Genomic DNA, 27,980 nt, shown 5'->3' with positions numbered 1-27,980 from the left:
AAGCTGATTGATGACAATCCCAATGACAGTTGGAATCGTGTGTATATACGATACAGTACAGCGCGACGCGTAAATGCCTACAGTTATTACTTACAAGTAAGTATTTGTTTATTTATTTGGAAGGATAAGCTACTTCCAAGACGATCTGGGCTTCCACAAGGAAGAAATTAAGGCAAAAAACGAAAGTAGAGGAGAAATACAGTAACAATTATAGGAAATTGCATGAAATAACTTGTGATATGAGTAATTTGTTTTGTACAAACGGATGGGAAAACAGTGCTATTTTTACTTGAAAACTTTGTATGAGTCATTTGGAACTACCCAGAGTCCGTTGATGTTGTTGTTGCGTTGAAACCCGGAAGAGGTGCAATGCCAGGAAACAGCTTGCGTGCCAATACATCCTTGGACGACCACACGCTGTCTGATGCGGCACACAAAACTGCGCATGCTGCCCTTATCGATATCTCAAAAAAGTAACTGTCCGAGTTTGAAAATATTTACATATTTTAACTTGTACGCAGTTGAACTTTTCGGGCCAGATGTATGAATTTTTGCCGTTCCGTTAAAAAATATGGCATTAGTATCAATATCTCTGTTATTAATCACCCCATGAGAACACGTAGCACATTATTTTACAAGCCCCTGGGTATCATTTACAAATACGAAAACAGAATGCTGATATGTTTAATGGTTTAGACATTATTTCTATGTAACATCTTAGGTGAATAACCCGGTATGGGCATGTGATCAAACGGCGAGAAGTATACTCGACTGGACGGGACTTCAAACTTTGGTGGAGATGACTTGACTTAAAGCAGCGAAAGAGAGAGGAGATGCGTTTGTGGAACAAGGTCTTATTATGTTTGTGAAGTGTGGTAATAACCTACAACTGTAGAGTGCGTAGGCCTTTGGTATTGCATCACTTGTGGCGGCTTGATATTATATATTGGTGAAAGTTATGGGGTAATATAGCTCAGACTTTCCATAATTTATGTTCTGGAACTGCGGGCATGTGTTACTGAAGTGAATGTATCCTTAAACCAAGTGTTAGAGTCAGTGAACATAGTATGATAAGGTGGAGTATCTGTGTGATATAACAAGTCTAAATAATGAGAATATGCACGTTGTGTTGAGACACAGAGACAGTGAAGGTTATTCATCCACATATATATGCTTTGTAATGAACTTTCACCGGACTGACTGCAAATGGTAGCTTGATCCTCGCTTTTAGTTTCCCACTGTTGTTGTTGTTGTTGTTGTTGTTGTTGTTGTTGTTGTTGTTGTTGTTATTATACATATGGAGTCTTCCAGCGACATTTTGTTAGTGTATTTTATGTATATTTTGGTGTGTTCATGAGGTGCTCATGCACGGATATTATTCAGATTATAGTTAGTTAATCAGTGGGGTTATTGATGAACCTAGGTGAAGTTCCTACCTATTTAGTCGTTTTCAGAAGGTTTAGGCCTGAAGCAGATGTACCAGAATGCAGCTTTATGCACACGCCATGGGAGAGAAAGAATTATCATGCTCTATCAAAATTCGAGGGCTCCATTCTGGTGAACTCTGGCGTTCACACTACGGACATTTCGATTAGTTATATTCATTAATTTATTCAATCTTAATTATGTTAGTAATTTATTTAGTTATTTATTCATATATTTTGAATCAGATTAAAATTTACGCCCAAGCGTGAGGCGATTAAGTATTTTAATTTATGTATATTTGATTATTTTAATCATATTGCTATGGTTATTTATTATTATTGTTATTTACATAAATTACAAACTTACAGTGTGAAATAATGGGATACACTCCGGTGGTACTGTTGAAATATCGACAACCCACACTTAGCACTGTTCGAAGACGAGAGGTAACAGAATAACGCCTGTTCATTTGCTGTGAAGAGCTTCAAATGTACGTTTTGTGATCAGTGGATGGTTAGAAAATCGTTGAACAGTATGTTTTCTGCCTATCATACCTGCTAAAAGAGATTCAGCGTTATTGTGCTATAACGGCAATATGCCTTCTTGCAACGTGTATATTGTGTTCTAGGTAGCAGCAAAATTCAATACTCCAACTTCTAAGGATCAGAGAAGAGACAAACACAAACTTATTCTTCGTTATATAACGCTGGGTCTGGAGCGAATTCTTGACCGAAAAATTCAGAACTTACACTGTAAAGATGTACATTAATTACGACTCTCATTGTTCAGAACTATCAGTAGGCTGTTACATATTATGTTAAACATGGTATGACTTGAGAAGAAATATTTGTGCTGTGACAACACTCTTTTACCCCTTTTACTCGTTTAGAACAGAACGAGCGAGAGTATGCGACTCCAGTTGAATCCGAGGAAGAACTCGTTGCTCGGATGCTTGCAGCACATGCCTTTGGTCTTTGCACTGAAGCAGGAGAACGCGTTTCTGAACAATTTTTATAGATGATTACAATGAGACGTATGCGCTATTTGATCTATTTCTGACGTTGATAGGAAAGATAAGATGATACATGAACCGACCATAACTTATTATGAGGATACATTTGGATTGAAAGATATTAAAGTGACTAATGTTAGGAGCTTGGGAGAGTATTCCTCGCTTGATTGTGATTTTTTGGAAGCAGTTTAATATTGACGTTCCTGAACTACAAACTGTTTCCTCCTTAGCTGTACGAAGTTTCTTTCTACATGCTATAGCTCTTGTAGTTTAAGTACATTTTAAGAATAACGTCAAAAGCGAAATTATTGTAACCTAAATTATACGTTTCATATTTTTATTTCTTTATGCTTTGTCCATCGTAGCAATCTTCAACTGAGAGAAGTTTACAAATAAACCATCCAGTAAAGCTCTCTACCAAACATGGCAAGTACATGACTTATTATCATGAAGAAATACTGTGGGGGTTAAAACTACCCTAGGTGATGGGGTGAGGACGGGGTGACATGCAAACTATTTCTTCCTCTGATTCAATTGGAGTCTCGTACTCTCTCTCGGTATGTTCTAAACGAATAAAAGCGTGTTGTCACAGCACAAATATTGCTTCTGAAGTCATGGCTTGTTTAACATAGCCTACCGGTACTGATAGTTTTGAAGAATGAGCGTCGTAAATTTATTTCTTTAGAGTACAGACGTGTGGAAAATTATTAGACTCAAAAGAAATGAGCAAAAAGAAAATTGCTTTATTTTTTCTTTTTGCCTTCAGTTGCCCTAATTTGCCCATGGAACTCCTTGTCTTTCAGTCAAATACTTATCCAAACGACTAAAATTTGTGAAATACTGTATTATTCATAATTTTTTAAATATTACGTGATTATATCTTTGTTTGTTGAAAATCGTACATCAGTTTCCGAGAGTATGGTGAATAAATAGTACAAAGCACAGTGAATCATATCCGCCTCTGTTATAGCAAAATATCACACAACCACTTCAGGCGATTCCATTATATCTAATTACACTCAATAAAGGAATTAAAAATCCTCAACATTGAACTTTAATGTCGATACAGGAGTCTAAATTGGAGCATTGTATTTTGAAAGAATCATCATTTGTATTCTATAATTTACTTTAAACAGACAAGTATCAAGCGAGAGACCCAATACTGCAGAAGAAGTTTTAAGTTATTTTTTATCGGCCGGCAGTAATAAGTAATACGACAACGAAAGTAATTAAAAAAGTATTAAGTCTAATAATATTCACACTCTGTACAGTTTCTGAATTTGTCAGTCAAAAATTCGCTTCAGATCGTTTTTAATTCGCAATACTTCGCACCCTTTCAAATGGTAAGGAATGTCCCCTCTTAAATATTTTTGAAGTCATTAGCTGATACTTCGCAGGTGATCAGGTGGTCCATTGGTACGAAATGTCCGTGGTACGAAATGTCCTAGAACCTCCAGAGAGTAGTAAGCTTTATCGCTCCCGGAATACTTTCGGACGCGTACCTTGGGAACGGTATATGGCAGAATTGTTTCCGCTTTACTGAGGTGGTGATGGGGACTATTGTAAGGGAAAGTTTCGCAAGGAACTCATAATCTCTGAGCAGTACAGCTCCATGGCTAAATGGTTTGCGACCGGGCTAGTTGGCCGTGCGGTTAGGGGCGCGCGGCTGTGAGTTTGCATCCCGGAGATAGTGGGTTCGAATACCTGAAGATGATTTTCCGTGGTTTCCCATTTTCACACCAGACAAATGCTGGGGCTGTACTGTCGGGAGATCAGAAGAATGCACATGCCCCGTGAGGCACGGGGCGAAGGGGTTTTCACCTGCAGAGCCAGTGACGCAATGGTTACCATAGCAACTCCGCTACTACCCAGACGACTTTATATAATCTTCTACTGGCAGCTCTTCGCTGTTGACAGTTGTAATCTAGCAAACTGCAAAGTGTGAGTCAATGTTTTCGTGTAGCAGATAAGACCCGATCTGTCTGGTCAGAACAGGAAGTTCTTGCTTGCAGGCCACATTCCTCATTCTTGCATTCTTCTCATCTCTACACAGTACCTTAATTAAGGCCACGCCCGCTTCGTTGCAACTCCTAGGCCTTTTCTATCCCATCGTCGCCATAAGACCTATCTGTGTCGGTGCGACGTGAAGCCACGAGCAAAAAAAAAAACAAAAAAGGTTTGCATGCTGTTCTTGGTCCAGAGGGCCCCGGGTTCGATTCCTGGCCGGGTATGGGGTTTTAACCTTCATTGGTTAATTCCAATGGCACGGATGCTGGGTGTGTGTGTGTGTGCCGTCTTCAGCATTGGAATTCATTATAGATATGGTCTCATCCTCACAGACACACACGTCAGCTCATCAACGTGTCAACTCGGCTTCTTCGGAGGCCACACGACATTATTATTATTATTATTATTATTATGATTATTATTATTATTATTATTATTATTATTATTTCTCAACAATAATCGTAAGGAAAATAGATGAGATGCGACAATTCAAGGAAAGAAGTTATCGGCCGGCAAAAGAAGGGGAAAAGTCACGAAAAGAATGAAAATGGAACACCCCTTAGGCCTCGGAAACCGTCGGAGTCGGAAGAGAGCAAGCTTTGACCAAAATCGGTCGTTAGAACGAATGAAAGTGAAGCGTCTGATACGTAGTAGAAGCAAAGCCAGTCTCAGCTAGGGCACAGTGGTCACCAAACCACGTTCACAAGCTGGGAGCTCCTGGTCCCCTTCGAATGTATATCTTTTAATAAACACACTGAGTACAAGGAGAGATAATGATGATGATGGTGCTTGTTATTTAAAGGGGCCTAACATCTAGGTAATCGACCCCTAATGGCACGAAATGAGACGAAATGTAAGGACAATTAAAAATCCGTAATCCTCCACTGAACAGAATTCAAAACATGAGGACGAAGAATGAATGAATGGATGGATATGAAGTTAAAACAATCAGTGGATCCGACCCGCAATACCCCACATTCCCAGAAACTAGCGTTAAACAATAGTATTACTGACCTAGGGACTGCTTCTAAAGCACAATCCTGAATCGATGATGCTTGTAGTCTAAACGGGCCCAAAATCCAGGTTATTGGCTCCTCAAAATGGTACTTATCGCTAGGAAAACAGAACCATGGTATTTATAATGTTGCGGTACTAATCCAAAGTAGCGTAGACTATTCACAGGTAATGTAATGCGCACATGTAACACAGACCTATGGCGTTTTGCACATTGTGTTGCTATTTACAAACAACGCAAACCTATGGTGTTCTTCACATAAATGGACTAACCACAGGGACTCGCACTTTCCCGTGGTGTTCCTCACATAGTAGGTACTAATCATAGGCAAGGCAGAACCATGGTGTTGCTCATATAGTGGTACGAATCACAGCTACTGTAAAATGCATCCTGAGCACACATTGTCGCTACTGATCACAAACCTATTGTGTACCTAACATAGTGGTACTTCGTGCAAGTAAAAGCGACCCATGGTGTTCCCTGCGTGAAGGTACTAATTACAAGTACGAAGTAATATCATGGTTCTAATTTGATCATCCCTTGGTCGTCCCTTTTAGTCACATCTTACGACAGGCAGGGGATACCGTGGGTGTATTCTTCGTCTGAGTCCCCCACCCACAGGAGGTTGTGTGTTTGGTCCGCGAGAGGTATTTTATTTCCCTCAAGTCCGCCGACAAGCCGGTTAGGACCCCCCTATCCGTCACCTGGGACGCGCCACGTGGGAGTATCACCTATACCCCTGCTACGCCAGCGTAGTAGGTTCGTGGAGGGGGAGATAATTAAACATTTAAGATTTACTCAACTTTCCGTATTTTCCATAATAACTAAGGAGCAATGTTCCTTTGGTGCATTCCAGCAGGTTGTACAGGGTACAGCGCAACCCTTAGAGTGAACAAAGGTAACACTACGTTGTGCCTTACATGTCGCAGACAAATTCTGTAATGGAATCCGAAGATATCCGTTCTTGTTTACAGATGGCGAAGTTCGAAATTTTACATCTGGTAGTCATGGCTGGAGTTCAATCAAATCATCATTAATCATCACTGTTAAGTAGAAAGCTGGCAGTATTTAACTCTTCTTTCTCGCATTCTCCTCTACGAGTTTCCGACTTGCTTCTGGTGTTGAAGGTTGTGTGATGGGGTTGATGGGGTGAAAGTTCCTTTTGGGGATCATTGTAAGTATCTAGGTGTTAATATAAGGAAAGATCTTCACTGGGGTAATCACATAAATGGGATTGTAAATAAAGGGTACCGATCTCTGCACATGGTTATGAGGGTGTTTAGGGGTTGTAGTAAGGATGTAAAGGAGAGTGCATATAAGTCTCTGGTAAGACCCCAACTAGAGTATGGTTCCAGTGTATGGGACCCTCACCAGGATTACCTGATTCAAGAACTGGAAAAAATCCAAAGAAAAGCAGCTCGATTTGTTCTGGGTGATTTCCGACAAAAGAGTAGCGTTACAAAAATGTTGAAATGTTTGGGTTGGGAAGAATTGAGAGAAAGAAGAAGAGCTGCTCGACTAAGTGGTATGTTCCGAGCTGTCAGCGGAGAGATGGCGTGGAATGACATTAGTAGACGAATAGGTTTGAATGGCGTCTATAAAAGTAGGAAAGATCACAATATGAAGATAAAGTTGGAATTCAAGAGGACAAACTGGGGCAAATATTCATTTATAGGAAGGGGAGTTAGGGATTGGAATAACTTACCAAGGGAGATGTTCAATAAATTTCCAATTTCTTTGAAATCATTTCGGAAAAGGCTAGGAAAGCAACAGATAGGGAATCTGCCACCTGGGCGACTGCCCTAAATGCAGATCAGTATTGATTGATTGATTGACGACACCAGCTCTTTAATGAATGAGGCAGGTCCAGTTAAGGCGTAGACTAAATGAGATGGAGCGAATTTTGGAACTCTGAGGGCTCCTGGAGTCTTGACTCATGGTTTTTGTTTTTGGCCTTGTTAGTTGGTTACCTTATTCCACCTGGCACATATTTCCATTTTGTCCATCTCTGGCCACCCTTTTAGTTGTTTTCCACGAAGGACAGGGGATAGCATGCATTTATTCTAATGCCCGCATCCACAGAGGGTCTTATATTAACTGAATGCGGACCGCACTGTAAACGACCTATTCAACACTTGTCTTAACTGCGACAATGGAACACCGAATGCATTGTGATTTAAGCGTGTGGGCTTGTCCGAATGCTATTATTTCCAACCAGACCTTAATATTAGGCTACCCTGAAGGTTAAATCGTAATAACCAACAACTGAACTTTTCTCTTATATTGTTTTATATCATGGGATTGTCGATTTGGGCAGCAAAATTATCTTCTTTGGCATTTCATCTGACACAGTGTATGTATTATTCAAGAATATCCAATTGCAGCAGAGTAACTACCGCAGTCATGTAGATGATACATCATGCTCATTGAATCATGGTTACTGCATGTCGCAAGTATTACAAGTCTTGTTTTCGCATTTAGTAATTAAACTTGAGAGCGTGGGTTGGCAACCACGGGGCACATAGCTGAGTCCTGACATTGCTTCCACTTACTTGTGAGAGGCTCCTTAGTTTTCTTTGCTAGTGGTTTTACGTCGCACCGACCCAGATAGGTCTTATGGCGGCGATGGGATAGGAAAAGCCTAGGAATGGGAAGGAAGCGGTACAACCCCAGCATTTGCCTGGTGTGAAAATGGAAAACCATCTTCAAGACTTCCAACAGTGGGATTCGAACCCACTATCTCCCGGATGCAAGCTCACAGCCACGCGCCCCTAACCGCATGGCGCTCCTTACTTTTATCTATCCTATCCGACCTCTCTTGGTCAACGCTTATTCTTTTCTGACCCCGGCGGTATTAGATGTCGAGGCCTAGGGAGTCGTTCATCTTCACGCCCTGTGTGGCCCTTGTCTTTCTTTGGCCGATACCTTCATTTTTCGAAGTATCGAATCCCTTCCACTTCTTCCTTTTCATTAGTGTTAATAGAGGATGGTGGCCAAGTTGTACTTCCCCTTAAAATAAAATCACCACCACGCAATAATATACTCAGTGGCGGTAATAGGTTCGTATGTTTCCTTAGAAACAGTTCCAACGTTTGAAGCTTTCTGAAGAACGCTAGAAACTGAACCGTAATTATTTTCAGTTATTCAGAGTGTTGCCTTCGTGATGTACAGGTCGTACTGTGGCTTTGACCTTCCTAAAAGGCCACATACATTTGATATTTTTCCATCTTGTAATCAATCGTCCGACTCACTGGATGAATGGTCAGCGTACTGGCCTTCGGTTCAGAGGGTCCCGGGTTCGATTCCCGGCCGGGTCGGGGATTTTAACCTTCATTGGCTAATTCCAATGGCTCGGGGGCTGGGTGCTTGTGCTGTCTCCAACATCCTTGCAACTCACACACCACACAAAACACTATCCTCCACCACAATAAGACGCAGTTACCTACACATGGCAGATGCCGCCCACCCTCATCGGAGGGCCTGCCTTACAAGGGCTGCACTCGGCTAGAAATAGCCACACGAAATTGTTATTATCTTGTAATCGCAAGCAATCGTACTGAACGCCTTGGAACATCACAGTGGGTTCTAAGAAACCCGACATGGAATATACTATTGCACCCTTTTCTTATTTTTACAAATGGAATTTAGATTCATCCATGTATATTAGATTGTCGGGTGGGGGCGGTAGAATAGCACTCACGTCATCCCCTGCCTGTCGTAAGAGGCAACTAAGAGGGGCCTCAGGGGCTCTGAACTTTGGAGCTTGGGTTGGCGCTTACGGGGCCCTTAGATGAGTCCTGGCATTGCTTCCACTTACTTGTGCCAGGCTCTCACTTTCATCTATCCGACCTCCCTTGGTGAACTCTTGGTCTTTTCAGACCCCGACGGTATTACGTATGGAGGCCTAGGGAGTCTTTCATTTTTATGCCCTCCGTGGCCCTTGGCTTCCTTTGGCCGATAGCTTCATTTTCGAAGTGTTGGGTCCCTTCCATTCTTTCCCTCTGATTAGTGTTATATAGAGGATGGTTGCCTAGTTGTACTTCCTCTTAAAACAATAATCACCACCACCACCACCACCCCAGTGGCAATGAACTCTGGAGTGTGAGTTGGCTATCACGGGGAACTTAGCTGAGTCCTGGTGTTGCTTCCACTTACTTGTGCCAGGCCTTTCACTTCTATCTATCCTATCCGACCTCCCTTGGTCAACTCTTGTTCTTTACCGACCCCGACGGTATTAGAACACTCAAGGTCAAGGGAATCTTTAATTTTCTAGCCCTTCGTTGCCCTTGCCTATCTTTGGTCGATACCTTAATTTTTCAAACTGTCGGATCTCTTCCATTTTTTCTCTCTGATTAATGTTAATAGAGGATGGTTGTCCGGTTGTACTTCCTCTTAAAACAATAATCACCACCACCATCATCATCTGCAATGTCAAAAGTCTTTGACATCGAAGCTGGAGTCCGACAAGCGGATGATTTATCACCTATTCTTTTTAATTGTGCATTATAAAAGGTTATCAGGGAATAGAGAAAAACCCTCGACGGACAGGAAGTTCAAAGTGGACTCAGTTTAAGGGGATCTAAAATTAAACTTCATACAGACTGCCTGGCTTTTACAGATGATATTGCAATCCTAGAACCATCCGTTGATGCAGCTGAGCAACAGATTGAGGAACTTCATAATCAGGCAGGAAAAATAGGTCTCAAAGTCTCCTTAAAAAAATAATATACGGTCAATACTAAGGACAGTCCATTTAAGATAAAAACAACCCAGGGCGATGTTCAAAAGGTTGAAACTCTCAAATATTTAGGAGAGTGGATAGATACGAAAAACAATGAAAAGCTGGGTGTGGAGGCAAAATTAATGAATATGAAGGCAGCGAACATGAAGACTCTTGAGATATACAATAAGAGACATTTTAATTAATATAACAATGGCTATGTAATTGAAAAAAATGACGTAAAACGTTCGAGGATCTAATTGCTTTGAATTCTGTTCACTAATGAATCGTGTAAAATTAATACAAAATTCATGAGAGAAAAAGGGGTTTCTTCAATGTTACCTAAATTTTATTGAAATTATAATGGAAATTAAAGGCCCACTTCCTTATTCATTATTTTTACAAGAGGATTTCTATCTTTTTATAACAGCAATCAGAACGATGTGATAACATTAAACTCTGAGATCAGAGATAATGGACACAGGATAAAGTAGAACTAACACAGAGACCTGATATATAATAATGGAGCCCGTCTTCAAAATGGGGAGACAAGCATCCAAGAACTGATTCTAAAGACAGCTAAGTAATATCAGTTTTTACGGCCCATGGTGAATTTAATTCTAGGAATATTACTGTACGAAATAAGTCTGTCAATAGCCTGAGAGGGCAGAGTTTACCAGGTGTATATATACGTCTTTTCCGGTTTCACTAAGAGATGGCGCTAGCAAACAGCACGCAGCGTATGAATTTGACACATACGTCAGTTTATTCGTCTGCCATCAACCTACCGACACACACAAGCTGAATCCGCCAAATACTACCGTCTGTGTTGTATCGCTCAGTGATCATGGTGACGTTTGTGCCTTAAGGAGAACATTTGCGGCACGCATTGCTTTTCTTATTTAATCAAACGAAAAACGCTGTGGAAAGTCATCGTTTGTTGGTAGAAACATATGGTGAACATGCTCCGTCGATTAGAACACGGTTTCGACAATTTAAACGTGGTGATTTCAATGGAAAAGACAGCGCGCTCTGTTAGACCACAAAGTGCGAAGATGAACAATTGCCCAGCGAAACCGTTAATGCACAACGCAATCGCCAACAAATTATTGATTTTAATTCACGCATTGATCGAATGACGACCGAAATGAACCAGAAGACTTGGCAAAGTGATTTTGTTACACAACAATGCGCCTTATCACACAGCAAAACCAGTGAAAGACACCTTGAAATCGCTTTGATAGGATATCCTTTCGCACCCGCCGTACTGCCCCGACCTGGCACCATCTAATCACCTCTTCGCATCAATGGGGTACGTGCTCGCAGAGCAGTACTTCAGCAATTTTGAGAAAGTTGGAAAATGGCTCGAGAATGGTTTGTCGCAAAAGACAAGCAGTCTTTCTGGCATGGTACTGATAACTTACTTGAAAGATGGGCGAAGTGTGTAGAAGCAGATGGCCAATATTTTGAATAAAGAAAAAAGAATTTGCCTTGAAAATGACGTGTTTTCTTTACAAAAAAAAAAAAAACGCCAAAAATGTATGCATACACCTGGTACATAGCCATAGTAAGCTAAGCAATTCGTTATTGGGGGTTCAACTTGGGCATTAACTAGAAGTTATTTTTGGTAATATCTGAAGCGTCTCTTTCCAGCTTCTGTTAGGTCCTTCAGTCTCCCGAAAAATAATGTTGATGAAAATATTTATAAACAATTTGAAAAAGAAACGTATGTTAACAGTATTTTACTTGAAAAAGAAGCAACTTAATTAAGTCGTTTCTTGTTAATCATCATCATCATCTGTTTACAATCCAGGTTCGGTTTTTCCCTCGGACATAGCGAGGGATCCCACCTCTACCGCCTCAAGGGCAGTGTCCTGGAGCTTCAGACTCTTGGTCGGGGGATACAACTGGGGAGTATGACCAGTACCTCGCCCAGGCGGCCTCACCTGCTATGCTGAACAGGGTCCTTGTGGCGGGATGGGAAGATTGGAAGGGATAGGCAAGGAAGATGGAAGGAAGCGGCCGTGGCCTTAAGTTAGGTACCATCCCGGCATTCGCCTGGTGGAGAAGTGGGAAACCACGGAAAACCACTTCCAGGATGGCTGAGGTGGGAATCGAACCCACTTCTACTCAGTTGACCTCCCGAGGCTGAGTGGACCCCGTTCCAGCCCTCGTACCACTTTTCAAATTTCGTGGCAGAGCCGGGAATCGAACCCGGACCTCCGGGGGTGGCAGCTAATCACGCTAACCACTACACCACCGAGGCGGACCGTTTCTTGTTAATTTTAATTAAAATATGTAACTAAATGAAATTGAAATTTTAATAATTAATTTCCAGTAAAACATTGTTAACTTATGTTTTCGATTTCCAGAATGTGTATAAATATGTTAATCAAAATTCGTTTCGGTAGAATGAAAAATTTAACAGTTATACATACATTAACTAGAAGGGAGAAATGTGTGGTGTGCTAGGGAATGTTACATCTCATGTGTGGAATTAAAGAACAGACTGAAATAGGAATGAGTGATGACCAAGGCTCGGAAGTTCATGCCCTAAAAAACTAAGAAATATGCATGCAAATATGCTCTTCAAAACTTGGAAATATGCCAATAAATATGCACTATTAAAATGAAAAAAATGGCAGTAGACAGGTCAGGTTAGTATTGATAATAATAAACTTATATTTATTCCTTGGAGGTTGAAGCAAAAATGGTCCCGCTGTCAATACGGAGTGATGAATTGCAGTTCACAACCATCCCTTTGCACAAATTTTCAACTGGAAAACATCGTCTGTTGTCTCGCAAAACACTTTTGTAATGTGAAAAACTTCTTTCCACATCACAAGATGTTATTGGGGCATATTTAACCCTTTCACTCCCAAGTTTTTTAAACCTTATGCATGTCCCATACCAGATTTTTCTTGATGTTACAACAATGGTTGAAGTAGGCTAAAAATAACCTCTATTGGCTACTGGACAGTCATGGTACGACAACATTAGCAATAGTTTTCTCTTGGCACTTCTACTAGAACTTGACAGCTTGTTCTACTACAACTTGTCTTCACTATATGCATAAAAGTCTGGCTTATCATTATTCTCTAACATTTCTAACATATAATCTTCCTTCATGCTTTCTTTACACTTCTGCGCACTCATATTAGGAGACAGCTGTGAAATAAAAGCACAAGGCACATAATTATTGACAAAATATCCGACTCGTTGGCTGAATGGTCAGCGTACTGGCCTTCGGTTAAGATGGTCCCGGGTTCGATTCCCGGCCGGGTCGGGGATTTTAACCTTCATTGGTTAATTCCAGTGGCTCGGGGGCTGGGTGTTTGTGCTGTCCCCAACATCCCTGCAACTCACACGCGACATACAACACTATCCTACACCACAATAACACGCAGTTACCTACACATGGCAGATGCCGGCCACCCTCGTCGGAGGGTCTGCCTTACAAGGGCTGCATTCGGCTAGAAATAGCCGCACAAAATTAAATTAAAAATTGATAAAATACGGTAAGGCGATTTAGGAATTGTCCGTCGTCTGAACAGGGCATGTGATGAACTACAAAATTACAACGCCAGACTGGACTCGGAAGTGAAGAAGAGTGCAGTGCTTGAAATCCGAGTTAAATCGTGTTTGGGACAGCGGAAGATATGCTGACAACCGAGTTAACTCGGGCATGGGATGGAAAAGGTTAAATTATGATAACTGCTCCATAGAAAGAGGCAAGTCTCTTGGTGTGACAGACGGTTTTCCTTCGAGAATGTCTCGAATACACAACTGTTTATAACAAGGATTTTATGAAGTTACATCATTTATTTTTTCTTTCACTTTTTGTCCTGTACTACCAAGAACAGAATTTATATTGGATATCGGTTTTTTTTCGAAAACAGTAAGTATTTCCTTTAAGGGAGATCCTACAGCTTCAAGTGACGTTATGGCGATTGGCAAAAACAATGGACATTTGTAAAAACAAGATTCTCTTCTAACTCAATGCGTGACAGAATATTTTGCGCTGTTTGTACTGATGCATCTTCATTCGAGTCCAACAATACGATTGTTTTCACTGGCATACAAAGATTCTTTTGGCAGATAAGCAGGGCACGTAAAGGTATTAGATAATTTAGTGTAGAGTAAGACTTCTATAGGAAATGAGCCAGTCAGTAAACAATGAAGAATGCAGGACATGAAGGACATGTTACAAGTGATAGCGTAGAAACAACTGTTTTCAAGGCCTTAAAAAGACTACAGTAGAAACATAGTAAAATGCTCATGCAGTTGCGAAGCAGAAAATAAAAACACATTTACAATTACATACAGTTTTGATTTTATTGTTAATCCAAATCTGGTTCAATACATTAATTTAAAAACATTTGAAGATCCTTGTTCTTCGCTATATAAATCCAACTAAATGAGGCATACGACGTTCTAATATGTTAGTTGTTTAATAACAAAATCTTGAGTTTCAGTTTCACTATAGTACGTTTGCACAGGTCTGTTTTTAAAAGCTGATGTGTACGACATAGACATACAATTTTTCCTAATCGAACCAGTAAGTGAATTTGCAAAAAAGTGTAGACTTACTCTTCCTGCCTCCTTAATTCAATAGGCCATAAGGTGGGCTTAGACAGAACCCCGCTCCTTGAACTAACGGCTTGTGCGCGGAAGAGCCGAGAGCAGCTGACTTCTAATAGTTTGTGCTGTAAAGACTAGATGGCGATATGCGGAGTCAAGGAGCAAGCAAAGCCACAGCAATGTACCTGGCTGAGTATATTATATTTACGAAATACGATCGTACAGTTAGTTTATCGTTCATAATTCCTAAACAAGCTTTAAAGTTGGCCTGCAGTATTTCTATGAGTACCGGTAGTAGTCAAAAAAGTATTTAACCGGGCGAGTTGGCCGTGCGGTTAAGAGCGCGCAGCTGTGAACTCGCATCCGGGAGATAGTAGGTTCGAATCCCACTGTCGGCAGCCCTGAAGATGGTTTTCCGTGGTTTCCCATTTTCACACCAGGCAAATGCTGAGACTGTACCTTAATTAAGGCCACGCCCGCTTCCTTCCTATTCCTAGGCCTTTCCTGTCCCATTGTCGCCATAAGATCTGTGTCGATGCGACGTAAAGCAAATAGCAAAAAAAAAAAAAAAAAAAAAAAAAAATAGAAGTATTTAATTATAACATGTTAAACTACTTAATTTTGTTTCCTACGCATAATCTACTGAAATGAATATAACTAAACGTATTCACTTAGCACAAGGTGTTCGTATACAAAATAACTTCTTTTGTCTCCTCACCAAAATCTATAGCACTGAATAGAAAGAGACACTAGGCATAATAAAAGCTTTAAAAGTTTAAATCTGACTAGAAACACGCCCCTACAGTAGTTGTTACTGAGAGCCGTGCAAGCAGCTGCTAGGCTGTACTCTGCTCCTTAACCTGCCTAAGCTGGAGAGCTGCTCATTGAGCCGAATTGCGCCAACCTTTGGTCTAGGCTTTCGGTTCAGAGGATTCTGGTTCGATTTCCGAACCGGTCGGGAAATTTTATCACGTCTGGTTAATTCCATTAACTCGGGGACTGGATGTTTGTGTTTGTCCCGTGGTGTAGGGGTAGCGTTCCTGCGTCTTACCCGGAGGCCCCGGGTTCGATTTCCCGCCAGGTCAGGGATGTTTAGCTGAATCTGAGGGCTGGTTCGAGGTCCACTCAACCTACATGATTAGAATTGAGAAGCTATATGACGGTGAGATAGCGGTCCCGATCTAGAAAGCCAAGCGTAACGGCTGAGAGGATTCGTCGTGCTGACCACATGACACCTCGTAACCTGCAGGCCCTCGAGCTGAGCAGCGGTCGCTTGGTAGGCCAAAGCCGTTCAAGGCTCTAGTGCCATGGGGTTGGTTTTTGGTTAGTTCCTGCTTGTCAGATAGATAGCACACTACCAACCATCACAGAAATACGCAATAGTGATTACATTCCTGCAGATGCGGTTTGCGTCAGGAAAGGCGTCCGGCCATAAAACTGGGTCAAGTCCACATGTGCAACACAGTTCATAACCGTGACCCCACCAGGGAGTGGGAAATACCATACAAGGAGGAGGGGAAGAAGTGTAGATATACTAAAGTGCAATTGTAGTTCACCTGAAATTCAACAAATATTCGATGCTATTAATTACATATACTGTAATGTTATCAGTGGCGTGCACTGAACCCAATCCACCCCAGCGCTGCTGGGGTAAAGAACTTTGTATTAACATTTTTAATTATTCCTTAGAACGCTAAGTATAGCTGTCTCGACAATCCGCTTGCACTACCGCAGTTCAGCTTCTCCAGCGAGGTGGGTTTCCTTGACTGCGGGATAGAGAGCTACCGCCAGCGAAATTTAAGGTAGCTTGGGTGACGCATGCACTTGAAGCTTCCTCGAAGCGGAGTTTGGCCCCTCGCCTGACAGCAATTTACGGCGACAGGCCAGCTAGCTTAGGTAAGGGGTGTTCGTTTTAATACTTGACACTCGAAGTCTTCAGCGCTACACACTAGAGATTGCATGAAAAATATCAACATCTTAACAGTATAGCCACTTGCACATCGTCTTGCTAAGAAAAATAGAGCCAGTACATGAAACCAATTGTAATATAGAAGAATATATTTTAGTTTTGGGTTTCGGCATGTATACAGTTCTTTCGAGCAATTCATTAATGGCAAGTGTAGAGTATATGTTCCGAAACCGCAGAAAATTTTCTTAGGTTGCCCAGCATGAACACAGAGTTAAGCGCGAATGGTTGTCTGTGATGATAGTATATAATTAATTCTTGTAGTGTGCCTCTTGGATTATGGCGGCCCCGTGGTGTAGGGGTAGCTTGCTTACCTCTTACCCGGAGGCCTCGGGTTCGATTCCCGGCCAGGTCAGGGATTTTTACCTGGACCTGGGGGCTGATTCGGGGTCCACTCAGCCTACGTGATTAGAATTGAGGAGCTATCTGACGGTGAGATATCGGCCCCGGTGTAGAAAGCCAAGAAAAACGGCCGAGAGGATTCGTCGTGCTGACCACACGACACCTTGTAATCTGCAGGCCTTCGGACTGAGCAGCGGTCGCTTGGTAGGCCAAGGCCCTTCAAGGGATGTAGTGCCATGGGGTTTTGTTTTGTTCCTCTTGGATTATAGGTGAAGGTTTCGTGAGTTATGTGGCATTCTTCATGAATATAACGTGTGTTACACGTCGTGACAAATATTTTTCCTCGTTTGTCGTTGATGCATGCATACACTCAGTATGCGAGTGAAACTATAAAACTTCAATGACGGTAAAATACCAGCTAAATTTTGCACATTAGTTTAGATTAGGCTTTTTAAGTAAAAAGCAAATAGTCCCAGTTTATTTTTGTGAAAACCATGACTGTATTATCACGAAGCGTCATCGGATTAAACTGTAACTACATTATTTAAAATCTGCTGTCGTCACTGCCATGAATATCAATTTGGAAGTATGTGCGAGCGTGTGGTTGAAAATATTCTTGAAAGATCTTTCTCGGGTAGACCTTTCCACGAAAGACGCAGCCATATAAAATGGTAATGTTGACTTTAGAGAGTGTAGTGGGACTACGATAGTTTATATATTTTTTTAAATTTTCAGCTGGGGTAATGAGTATGTTCACCGCACGCCACTGGTTCCTATAATAAAACGGAATGATTAGATTTCATGGTCTTAATCGCATTCAACGTAAAAATATCTGTCAATTTTTATGAGGTTTGTTTGTCATAACATTGCTCGTGAGTAAATTGAAAACACGTTCGTATACAGTATTAATCTTTGGTGTACATGTTCACTCTCATTACCCATTTTCAACAAAACTCGTTTTGATAAATGGATTTCATATTATAAACAGAATCATAATTCATATTTTAACATGTTTAAATAATATAACAATACAATCACTTTTTAAAATTGTATTTTGTAAAAGCCTTGTTTTCACTGCGTGGGAATATTGCTCGTTGGTACGACGATATAAAGTACGAACGAAGCAATGTAATTAAATATATACAGGGTGGTCGGAAACAATATGGACCGGGTGTATAAGCATTAGAGGATTGGTCATGCTGATAAATAATTTGAAAGAATAATTCGATATCTCGCACCGTCATTTTATCAGCTGCTAAACTTGAGATTTGCTGATGAGACCACCTTGATAGCCTCATCTGAAGAGGATTTGACAGAGCTGATCAAGAGAGTAGAGGAAGCAAGCCTAGATATTGGATTACGCCTAAATCGACAGAAAACCAAAGTCATGATTGTTGATCCTAAGAACAACAACAGTCCACATATCAAATAGATTGGAGGGTGTGAAGTTGTACATCAGTATGTATATCTAGGCTCCTTACTATCCAATTCTGGTGGTTCCAAAGATGAAATAAAGCGAAGAATTGAAATAGCAAAGGTAGCAATGATCAGTCTGCGGAAGATCTGGAAAGATATCAACATCACCATTAAGACAAAAAAGAAGCCCGTTGAATCTCTAGTCTTCTCAGTCTTCTTGTATGGCGCAGAGACGTGGACCATCCTCAAACGTGATCGTGAACGGATAGAAAGCTTTGAAATGTGGTGCTGGAGGAAAATGTTAAGGATTCCTTGGACAGCTCATCGCACGAACACATCAATCCTGAACCAACTTCAGATAAAAGTTCGTCTATCGTGTAAGGTCTCTCAGCGGATTGTACGCTACTTCGGACATGTAATGCGCCGAGATGGTGGTCTTCAAAAGCTGATTGTTGAGGGCAAAGTCCAGGGAACCAGACAACGAGGACGAGTACCAACATGGTGAACGGCCCCCTACAGTGTTCTCTCAGAGTAACCACATTGAAAGCTTTAGGTAGGGAAGAATGGCGGAGTATGGTTTTATCGGCTAGAGGGCTGAATATTATGATAGCCACGACGCCTCAGTCATGAGGCAAAACGAAGTAGAAGAAGAAGGAGAAGAAGACCTTAGCCTTTCAGATCACTTCGCGGGGGATTTCAAATGGGCTTTGCAAGGTGGTGTTACTAAATATGGACATGACTCAAGAACGGCTTGAGAGCCATGTCGAGAAATCAGCATCAGACACAAACACAGCGTTGGGTTTCAGCCGGTGTTATAGTAGCGTATTTGTTTTATGCGATCCTGTCAGCTCGGAGGTCTGTATACAAACACCTCTCCTTGACTGGTGCTTTCATGTCGTTCTTAATACACGTACAGATTTAGCGACACTGCCGCGGAAAGCCCATTTGATCTCCTTGGCTATCTTCAGCAAGTGATAAAATGACGATGTTGCGAGAAATATAATTGTTTATTTCAAATTATTTATCAGTATGACCAACTCTCTAACGCTGATATTCCTGGTTCATGTTGTTTACGACTACCCTGTATATACTTCTGAGGGTGGGTGCGGTAAAATGACACCCACCGTATCCCCTGCCTGTCATAAGAGGCGACTAGAAAGGCCCCCAGGGGCGTAGTATGGCAACTACGGGGCCCTTAGCCGAGTCCTGGCATTGCTTCCACTTACTTGTGCTAGGCTCCTCACTGTCATCTATCCTATCCGACCTCCCTTGGTCAATTCTTGTTCTTTTCCTATTCCGACGGTATTACGTATGGAGGACTAGGGAGTCTTTCATTTTCACGCCCTTCGTGGCCGTTGTCTTCCATTGGCCGATAAATTCATTTTTCGAAGTGTCGGACCCCTTCCATTTTTTTCTCTCTGATTAGTGTTATATAGAGGATTGTTGCCTAGTTGTACTTTCTCTTAAAACAATAATCACCACCACCACCACCCCCCTGCATACGGATGTACTTACAAGCAGAGTAGTCCGACTCGTTGGCTGAATGGTCAGCGTACTGGCCTTCGGTTCAGAGGGTCCCGGGTTCGATTCCCGGCCGGGTCGGGGATTTTAACCTTAATTGGTTAATTCCAACGGCCCGGGGTCTGGGTGTTTGTGATGTCCCCAACATCCCTGCAACTCACACACAACACATAACACTATCCTCCACCACAATAACACGCAGTTCCCTATACAGGGCAGATGCCGCCCACCCTCATCGGAGGGTCTGCCTTACAAGGGCTGCAATCGGCTAGTAATAGCCACACGAAATTATTATTATTATACAAGCAGAGTAAAGAATCACCGTCTTGAGATGTTTGAGAACTTAATGATGATATCATTATTTCGTTCAATTGTTCATTTCCAAATTTCTAGCGAAAATTTATGCAAACAGTTCCACTACATGGAGATTAATTAATGGAAAATCTCTGGCAACAACAACATTAGAATACACACACCAGCACGATGCGGAAGAGAAGTATTGCTTTTTTACTGTCGCGTGAGAAGTATGAGCTCTGCCAGGTCAACCAAGCGGACGTACTCCTAGTTCCAGAATAAGACAAAAGGGACCTGGTTTAGTGAGATAGGAAAAATGTCTTCAAGAGGTGAGCATCACACATAATGGTAACCTGGAGCGCAAACCACTTAAGAAGAGTCTTCAAGATCACAAGGGTTTCAAAAGAAAAGACGAAGCTAAAAGCAGGGAAGATGTGAACAGAAGCAAGAAAGGAATAACACCGACAACGAATGCGGGAAGGAGCCTTTGAAACGAAATAAATGAATTAGGACACATACACGGTGAAATTAAAATGAAAAGTTTATGCTATTCTCTCTATAGTAATAATATTGTAGGATTATTCTCTGCACTGGACACTGGGGGTAATGCGATAACACGAAAAACAAAGCGGCGCATTGTTATAATCCTAGTATTCCTCTGTGACTATGGAACTTGGCCAATCAGGGCTGATGCATTTGAAATGTGGTACTGAAGACAAATGTTTCGGATTTCATGCACGGAAGAATGGACGAACGCTACCGTAATTCAAGGACTGGGAATGTAGAAACGACTGTCAGCTATGGAGAATCAAGATATACTACAGTTCTTTGGCCACATAATTACCATTAGGGTGGTGGTGGTGTTGGTGATTTTTATTTTGAGGGAAGTTCAACTAGGTAATCATCATCTCTGAAAAACTAAATGGAAAAATATTAAAAACGTGATTCATTCAACGGAGGAATTATAAAATGAATTATAAAAATAAAACATATTTATTAAGCCGAAAAGGATACAAATATTTTAAAGGAGATCATAATATGCCTGAGTAATAGAACACTTGAAGTTTATATTGTTCTTGATTAATCCGCTCTCACACGTAAGTGGAATGTCGAGATCATCAGTATTATCGTCATTGGCTAATATGAGTTCGAGTGTCTCCGGCAGGCCGAGGTTCCTGCTTAGGCCAGAGACATCGGCACACACTGTGAGGATGTGGATCACAGGGAATTCGGCACCACAAGAACACACTGGTGGGTCTCCCCGCTTTAGGAGGTAATAGTGCGTAGATCTTCAATGGCCTATTGTCAGTCTACATTAAACTACGGCCTTTCTATCAGGAAGGGCGTAACTTGGAAAATATCAAGGAAAAGTAAATGACAAAAGGTAAAGAGGAAGGCAGGCCAAAAAGTGGATGGCTCAGATGCAAGAAATAACTCCCATGCCTCTTCCAAAATCCAAACGAAGGGCACAATATCGATCTCGTGAATGCAGGTAAACGTATGTGACCACGACGCTCAGGCATGAGCTTAACGACTGAAAAGAGACATTCAGATATAGAAATGAAAATCTAAAGCCTGTTTCCAGACATTTCACAGGGTCAGGAATGGCATGAATGAAGCCCCATCCAGTGGCGAGGGTGAAAGCCTGTCGCGTTCCTCTGGAGCAATGATTAATGACTTACAGATGAAATATTATTTGAGATTGTTGCTGGAATGAACGGTAACAGAAAACTGAAATACCAGGAAAAGTCCTGCCACGCCTCCCCTTTGTCCAGCATAAATCTCACATAGAGTGAACGGGATTTGAACCACCGAACCCAGTGGTGAAAGGCCTGGGCGCTGCGACCTGAGCCAAGGAGTCTTTCAGACATGGAATGGTTGTAATTTCACTTCAATAGAATGTATTATTCTTCTCTTTCTCTTCCGGTGCCATCTGGTCACTGAAGTATTTTCCCCCGTTTTAAATTTGTCGTAGACCTATCAGAGTTGGCGTATCGTAGATGTAAAATTTGAGCATGAGGATTCGCGTCCCAGGTAATCCTCTTCGTGCACGTTTCACTTTCGTCTTCTTTTTTATGATCGGTTGTAACAGGCTGTATTTGTAATTTCGGAAGATACTACCGAAATGGGTTGCTTTCATGCGATTGACGAGGTTTAAGACTGCATATGATTTCCCGCATGACGGCGAGCCTCCTCGTGGGATCTTCAACATTCTACGATACATTCACATTTCGAAGGCCTGCAGTCAGGGTTCACTGACTAAGCCTTAAGTGTCCATCCTGGAAACTTGCGGGCACCAGGCCGGCTGCTCATCACTTTCCATATTTCGTACTCGCATGATAATTCCCCAGGGGCATAGATAGGTGCGATGGAGCCCCTGACCCTTCCGCACATCGTTGAACACCCGCGCAATCTGGGTCTGACACTGTGTGGAGCCGATCCGTTTGTACGGACGCTAACCACTGTTTTTTTTTATCTTATCCCCAAAAAAGACCTCCGTCACCTCTTTCCGCGAGCTTGCCATGCTGAAAGTCTTCGTGATCCACGTTGAGAACTTAACTGTAACCCTGACAAGGGCCTCTCAAATTGTGTTACCATCTGGATAAAGGTAATGTTACGAATAAAATCCTCACTTTTTATTGAAGTAATTTAATTTATAATCCAGCCAGTACTCAAAATCAACAGAATTATTCTCGACAAACAATGACAACTGAATACTATTTATAAAAATATTTTGTCCTCACTGCGGATCTTCGGCTGGTACTCTTTACCCGGAACGGGCGATCCTTCAACAATCTTGATTGACAGGTTTCAACATTCACTTTTACTTCGATTTACGCGCAACCCCGTCTCTTTACACAACAGTTCCATGCAACCGGGTGCGAATGTACGCCACTGGCTATCATAACGCAGGATGACTGTACACTTGGTTCGAATTCTGACAAGACCGATAACTCGCACAATCAACTCACGTGACTGCTTCACACGCTGAACTATTCAACACACATCACTCAATTAGAACAATACCAGATAATACCTGTTCGAGACGAGCCTGCTTTTATATACCTGGCGATGAAGTTCTAGCATCTTCGAGGTGCAGTTAGATAACGAATGTTCCAGTTCCGCCCTAGAGAAATTTCAGACCCACTAGACGAAGCGGACAATAGAAGTCAGGATCGTAACATAACCGCAAGTCGCCCAGTAGCTCCCCACCTGACTCACTCATCTCTTCCAAGAAATGCCAAAAGAGGCTTCAAGAGGGTTGACAGTAGTATGACTAGTTACCAATATGTTTTAAAAAGATATTTCTCCTCTTTGCCCCTGGTTTGTCAATAATTTAACTGCGATGTTTGTAATTATTAACGGGAAAGAATGTGCCAAGACTTGAAGTTCATAATATCACAGTATTCGTTATGAATAAATGTGGAAAGGTGAGAGAGTAAACTAATGCTATGTATATCCAGTGGCCAGGTGCTAGCCATTCAATTTTTAATCATCGTTGCTAACAAAATTATTTTCATAACATTAACTAATTTAAAATATTACTGGAGGAAATATCGCAGGAGCTAATTGCGTTATATTCCATTCACTAATGAGCTATAAAAATAATTAATATAATTGAATGGGAGGACGGTATCATTAACGTAAATTCAATTATCCAATATTATATTGAAGTTATTATAAAAATTGAAGTTATGCTACCTTGTTCACTTATTGTAAAAGACAGAGTTAAATTTGTCGTTCTTGCCATTTAGAGGCACGATCACCACTATCATCTTAGATCAAAGGGAGGAATTTTGTACAATTGATGTTTCACAAATTTTGTCATATCGTCAGTTGTCGTCATGTATAGTCTATACAGTGACTCATCAGACTTACATTAATTCGGAACTGTTTAGATGTACTGTAATGGTTGCGAAATCGGATTCTTTTTTAAAGAAGTACCTTATCTTAACACACTGAAATGGTAATGAAATGTCCAGTATACCCGCCCGCTCCAACATCAACCTCCTTTCCTGTCTTGCAATATTTCTATCAACATGACTGACAACATTCTTGCTTCCCCATGCCCCTGGATGTGTGGGCGGTAGAATTAACACCCACCGTATCGCCTGCCTCTCGTAAGAGGCGACTAAAAGGGGCCCCAGTGGCTCTCAACTTTGGAGCGTGGGTTGGCGACCACGGAGCCCTTAGCTGAGTCCTGGCATTGCTTCCACTTGTGCCAGGCTCCTCACTGTCATCTATCCTATCCGACCTCCCTTGGTCAAATCTTGTTCTTTTCCAACCCCGACGGTATTACGTATGGAGGCCTAGGGATTCTTTCGTTTTCACGCCCTTCGTGGCCCTTGTCTTCCTTTGGCCGATATCTTCATTTTTCGAACTGTCAGATCCCTTCCATTTTTCCCCTCTGATTAGTGTTATATAGAGGGTGGTTGGCTAGATGTACTTCCTCTTAAAAAAAATAATCACCACCACCATTCACACCCCAGTGGATGAGCATTAAATACCTCTCCCTCTACACAGTCAAGTCTCTAGCAGTATTACATTGGGCTAGCTCATCCCTCCATATTTATTACAATCATAGCAAATTTCAAGTGTTTGTTAGGTAATTATTGGAACATTACGGAAGAGAAAAGAAAACACGTCGCACCGACACAGAGAGGTTTATGTCGACGATGGGATAGGACAGGCTAACATTGGAAAGAAAGTGACCGTGGCTTTAATTAGGGTACAAGCCTAGCATTTGCTTTGTGTGAAAATTAGAAACTCAGGGATCCGACAGTAGAATCCTAACCCACCATCTACCGAATGCAAGGTCAGAGCTACGTTTTACAAAGCATGTAAACAATTCGCTCGAAAGAGAAAACACTATTGTGATCTGAGGGATTGGGTCAGATTTTCTGCACGCATGTGTACGCTTATGTCCACGAGAATAGTTGGAATGGGTTAGATGGCGTGCATGAAATTTAAAGGTTACATATTCTCCGATTACGGATTAATATCGATGAGATTAAGTTGTCTAGAAAGAGAACTAATTTCTTCCGTAGTTGTACATTCAACAGAAAGTATAACTTGACGATGACAGCATGAAGAATCAATCTGATTACTATTACGAAGTGTATTGTAAACATTAATATTACAATAACTTTAATTTCTTTTTAGATCAACTTATACCCTCGATTAAACTGTATGATATCATAGGTTATAAACTTCATGGTTCTGATCCGTATTGAATTGTAAGTACTACATTAATTTAATAACTATAAACTGTACGATCCTCAAAGAATCGTTTGAGATGTGTTCCGTAAACTGGATTGTTAAAATCCCTTAAAATTTGAATTTGCTCGAGGTGAAGGCGTGCTCGGTTCGCCCGGAAGGACGTGGGTTCGAATCCCCGTCAGGAAGTCGTAAAATTTAAGAAACGAGATTTCCACTTCCGGAGGTGCACATGGCCCTGAGGTTCACTCAACCTACACCAGAAATGAGTACCAGGTTAATTCATGGGGGCAAAGACGGCCGGGCGTAGAGCTAACCACTCTACCGCATCAAGTGCCGAGGTTAAACGATAGTGGAAGCCTTTACCTTCCTCCCTCCAAGGCCCGTACGGAGATGACTTTGCTTTTACATGTAGTCCAACATGGGAGTTATTTTAAATTCTTTGCTTATCCGTTCATTTCTTTTGTGATCTAATGAACTGTAGCATGTGCTTTTGTGTCGTAAATTTCTCCTCACCTTGTTTCCGAATGGTCCAAGCCTCGTCGCCATGGCGAGTTGGTCTCACCATAGCACTGTGTGTTTGTGTTCTTCTGGTGTTATATGTTTAATGTCCATTTCACCGTTACCGATGTTACCAGTTGTGGAGCTGTCGGGAGTGTGTCCAGCATGAGTTCTTCAAATTGCTGGAAACCAGAGATAATGATTTGAGATAAAACACCTTCAAAGGCTACTACCTAGGCCGGAATATAGTTAAACTTTTTAGAAACTTCGTTGCCACTCAGGAATAGAATCGCAGAAACCTACTGATTATAATTTTAAGTAGTTGTCCAGAGACTTTTGATCGGGTAGCGATTGAACAAAATAATGTTTCTATGAAATAATTAATCACCATCTGATTACAGAGTACAAGCTCTGAAAGGCGTTGTGGAATAAAACTGAATGAAAATCAAATCCAACCAACGGCCATACCATGTTGAATACACTGGTTCTCGTCCGATCACCGCAGTTAAGAAACATTGAATATGCGGCTCTATGGCGAAATGGTTAGCGTGCTGGGTCTCGGGTTAGATTCCCGGCAGGGTCGGGAATTTTAACCATAATTGGTTAATTTCGCTGGCACGGGGACTGGGTGTGTGTGTGTCGTCTTCATCTTCATTTCATCCTCATCACGACGCGCAGCTCGCCTACGGGAGTCACATCAAAAGTCCTGGATCTGGCGAGCCGAACATGTCCTCGGACACTCCCGGCACTAAAAGCCGTACGCCATTTAATTTTAATACCTGAATGAATGACCGCTTGGGAACACCGCGTACCGTTGGCTCAGTTCTCTTTGTCCTCCGCTGTGATGCACTGGTTAGTGCTGATTAGCTGCCACCCTCCGCGGCCGCGAACTGGAACGGGGTCCGTTCAGCCTCGGTTGGTCAACTAAGTAGAGTGGAGTAGGGGGTCGATTCCCCCCCTCAGCCATCCACAAAATGTTGGTTTTCCGTGGTTTCCCACTTCTCCTCCAGGCAAATGCCGGGATAGTAACTTGAGGCAACGGCCACTTCCTTTGTTCTTCCTTGTCTGTCCCTTACAATTATCCTGTTCTCCTGTTATTCAGCATAATAGCTGAGGCCACCTGGACGAGGTACTAGTCGTCGTCTTTGTTATTTCCCTAACCCAAAGTTTCACGCTCCAGGACACTGCCCTTGAGATGATAGCCCCTCGCTGAATCCGAGGAAGAAACCAACCCTAGACGGTAAACGGATTACGAAAGAAAAATATAAAATCCGAACTAAAACTAAATAAATTTCCTCATATGCACCCACACATTGTGAATACACTGAGACAATTATCTTTGCAGTTCCTCCAACAGCTAAATCTACCCTCATCATTCGCTCATTTTTGTGCCTTACAGAAAATACGTAGTGTGCAATATCATTCTTGATGAACAGTCCTACCCCACACTCTGCTCTTCCCCTTTTAACACTTGTTAATAATACTCTCTAATCCCGTATCACTTCCTCGTTATCTACCATTAACCGAATATCATTAACTCGTTGTAACAGTATTAATATTTCCTAACGAATTGATTCAGTTTCGGAGACAAGTCCTACATTAAAACATGGTTGTGTTTTATTTGTTTGTTTTAGGATTACGAAGTAGATCTGTACCTGCGACAGAAGTGGCAGGACGAGCGCCTGAAGCACGCGGAGATCACTGAAGCTTTGGATTTGAATGACCCAAACCTGGTGAAGGCGATCTGGAAACCTGAGGTGTACTTCCCCAACGCCAAGCATGCGGAGTTCCAGTACGTGACAGTACCGAATGTGTTGGTGCGCATCAACCCGGATGGAGAGATCCTCTACATGCTCAGGTAGTCTTGCAGCATCTTTTAAGGAGCAGGAAATTATTATTTAATTATATTGTGGACTCCTTGGCTGAATTGTCAGTGATGAGTCCTTCCGTTCAGAGGATGGCG

The 27,980-nt window shown here is 41.8% G+C and overlaps 1 protein-coding gene across 1 annotated transcript in view; it reads left to right on the top strand.

Moving 5' to 3' along the window:
* Positions 1-27,980, top strand: part of LOC136880906 (glycine receptor subunit alpha-3) — a 733,896-nt gene that overhangs the window by 618,579 nt on the left and 87,337 nt on the right. Inside the window, exon 4 of the mRNA XM_068229231.1 lies at positions 27,652-27,875. Coding sequence (XP_068085332.1) covers positions 27,652-27,875 — 224 coding nt within the window. The remainder of the gene's footprint in view (positions 1-27,651; positions 27,876-27,980) is intronic.

Source organism: Anabrus simplex, chromosome 9 (genome assembly GCF_040414725.1).
Source record: "Anabrus simplex isolate iqAnaSimp1 chromosome 9, ASM4041472v1, whole genome shotgun sequence".
Lineage (NCBI taxonomy): Eukaryota > Metazoa > Arthropoda > Insecta > Orthoptera > Tettigoniidae > Anabrus > Anabrus simplex.
This window is presented reverse-complemented; position numbering and strand designations above follow the sequence as displayed.